The following is a 3,028-nucleotide window of genomic DNA, read 5'->3' as shown; positions in this document are numbered from 1 at the left end:
TTGAATTAATTGCATGATTGTATGTGTTGAATCTTATCATGTATACGAGTTGTTATGTTATGAATACAATTATGTGTTGTGAATATAATTATATGTGTTATGATGAGGTGTGTAGTTCAGAAGTGGGGACTATTATTGAATATTGTATTGCATTGTTGGTTATGGTTAGAAATGGAACCATAATTGTTGTTGTTGCATTATTGTATGTCATGTATTATATTGTGTTTGTGTGTCGAAAGAGGTGAGTCATGGGTTTATAAGTGGGGACATGTGATCGTCTGAGGTTCAGAAGTGGGGACCTGGTTGGGGTTCAGAAGCGGGGACCCGGTTCAAATGAGGAACCATTATTAAGTGGACGAGATCAGTAACAAACCTCTAATGTCCTAATTGGTACCATATGCATAGAGTTAAGTTATGAGTCACATTGCATACATAAATGTTATATGAATTGAATTCTTGTATTGTTATGTAATTGAATGTGTGTTGTTAATTGCGTGAGTTAAGTTACCATTGAATCATTTTACACTGTTAATATATTTGAGCGTATTCTCACACCTTTCTTGTTTATTTTGTGTTGTTTTGTACGGTATTGTACATATACTCATGAGGAGTAAGTATTGTTGTGAGTTGGAAGATGGCCTTGGAGATTTTATTTGTTTATTTCAATGTTTGTTGTTGTTTAGTTGGTTTAATACTCTGTTCTGTAACATCAAGGAACATGGTGTTTTGTTTGTTTTGAGTTAATCATTGGATTGTGTTAATTTTGTTAAGTATTTCCATTGATGAGATAATTGAAGTCATTTCTATTTCTTTTGAATTTTGCTGGAAGTTTTGAAATTAATTGGAAGGTATGTATGTCGTGTTTGAGTAGCATCCTAAAAGGTGAATTTTATTCTTTAATTTACGAGTCGAGGTTCTAGGTTATTACATTATTGGTATCAGAGCCTGGCTGGTTCATTCGACCAGGTTTTATGACATTATATGTTCCCTGGTATGCGACATGTGTATAAACAATGTCAATATAATATTTCTTCTAATGGTTGTTTACTGGTGTAGAGATAAATGGCTAGAAGAAATGATTGTGCAATCGTTGATGCTTTAGAGGTTATGGCTCATGAGAATTAGGCACTACAAAAGCACAATGGGATGACAGATGAGTTCAGAGGGATGGGAAAGTTCTAGAGGAACAATTCGCCGAATTTTAAGGGGAGATACAACCTAAAAGGTCATTGGGTTTGGTTGCAAGATATTGAGAAGATCTTCAGTGTGATGGCTTGTTTAGACACACAAAAGCTCTTATTTGGTACTCATGTGTTGGTTGAGGAATGGGAGTATTCATGGGATAATGCTCGTCAAAGGCTTGGAGCAGTAGGTACTGAGATTACATAGGAGAATTTCAAGATTGAATTCCTTGAGAAGTACTTTCCTGTTGTTGTTCGTAGCAAGAAGAAAATAAAGATCCTTGAGTTGAAGCAAGCAAATATGATTGTTGTTGATTACGCTACAAAGTTGGAGGAGTTGTTTAGGTTCTGCATGCATTACAATGGGGTAGGAGCTGAAAGTTCCAAGTGTATCAACTTTGAAAGTGGATTGCATCCAAAGATCAAGCAATTCATTAGGTATCAGGAGATTTGTCAGTTCTCTATACTAGTTAACAATTGTAGAATCTACGATGGGGATAGTTGTGCTAGATTTGCTCACTATAAGAGTGTTAGTGAGAAGAAAAGTGGAAATAAAAATCATCTAAAACTCTATGGAGCTCAAGCTGATAAAGGGAAGTGGAAGGATTCGGGTGGGAAAAGGACAAGTGGGGGAGGTGTTTCTGTCATATGTTTTAGCTGTGGAGGAATTTGTCATTGTGCCAGTGAATGCAAGATTTCTGATCATAAATGTTTCAAGTGTGGGAAAACAAGGCATTGTATTGCCGATTGTAAGAGTAATATGGTGACTTGCTTCAATTATGGAAAACCAGGTCACATTATAGCGCATTGCCAAAAATTAAAGAAGGCTCAGTCTGGAGGGAAAGTTTTTGCTTTGAGTGGAGAAAAGACTATTAGGTCTAATAACTTGATTCGAGGTACATGTTGTATTAATGGTGTTACTCTTATGGCTATGATTAACACGGGCATGACACATTCGTTCATATATCTCGGTTTTGTTAGAAGGTTGAATCTAAAAGTGTCTTCTATGGTTGGGAGTATGGTTATTGATACCCCATTTAATGGTTCAACGACTACTTTATGGGTTTGTTTGAATTTCCCTTTCATTATCTATGGTGAGGACTTCGGTATTGACTTAGTCTACTTAACGTTAAGTCAACTTGGTGTTATCCTGGGAATGAACTGGTTGGATTTCAACCACATTCAAATCAATTATTTTGAAAAGTCTAAGATGTTTCTAGAGATCGAAGTAGGTGAAGATTGCATGTTTATGTCTGCTAAGCAATTGGAGGAGTCTTTGAAGGATGACACTTGTGTGTTTATAATGTTCGCTTATTTGAAGGATGGAAGCAAAGTCGTGGTTGGTGATCTACCAGTTGTGTGTGATTTTCCAGAGGTGTTCCCAGATGATATTAGTGATTTTCTATCGGAGCGCGAGGTTACGTTCACCATAGACTTAGTATGTGGTATTAGTCATGTGTCGATGGCACCTTATCGAATGTTAGCTTCAAGGTTGTGTGATTTGAAGAAACAATTATAGGATTTGCTTGAAAATAAGTTTGTTTGACCTAGTGTTTTGCAATGGGGAGCGTCAGTGTTGTTGGTTAAGAAGAAAGATGGTAGCTTGAGGTCGTGTGTATAGATTATTGACAGTTGAATAAGGTTACTATCAAGAATAAGTATCCTCTTCCGAGAAATGATAACCTAATGGATCAGTTGGTAGGTGTTTTTATTTTCAACGAGATTGATTTGAGACCAAGTTATCATCAGATTTGAGTGAAGTCATAAGATATTCCAAAGATTGTGTTTAGGACTCGATACAATCACTATGAGTATTCAGTGATGTTGTTCAGCGTGTCTAATATGCC

General features: G+C 36.3%; 1 protein-coding gene across 1 annotated transcript; it reads left to right on the top strand.

The window, feature by feature from the left end:
- The first annotated feature begins 1,482 nt into the window (after positions 1-1,482).
- Positions 1,483-2,700, top strand: LOC127130929 (uncharacterized). Its single transcript, XM_051059883.1, has one exon. The coding sequence runs from the start codon at positions 1,483-1,485 to the stop codon at positions 2,698-2,700; it is 1,218 nt and encodes a 405-aa protein (XP_050915840.1).
- The last annotated feature ends 328 nt before the right edge of the window (positions 2,701-3,028 follow it).

The sequence above is a fragment of the Lathyrus oleraceus genome, chromosome 3, assembly GCF_024323335.1.
Source record: "Lathyrus oleraceus cultivar Zhongwan6 chromosome 3, CAAS_Psat_ZW6_1.0, whole genome shotgun sequence".
In the NCBI taxonomy this organism is placed as follows: domain Eukaryota; kingdom Viridiplantae; phylum Streptophyta; class Magnoliopsida; order Fabales; family Fabaceae; genus Lathyrus; species Lathyrus oleraceus.
Note: the sequence above shows the minus strand (reverse complement) of the source record. Positions and strands in the feature narration are given on the sequence as shown.

Coding starts and splice junctions, on each gene's coding strand:
- LOC127130929 (XM_051059883.1), top strand. CDS start 1,483: ATGATTGTTGTTGATTACGCTACAAAGTTGGAGGAGTTGTTTAGGTTC.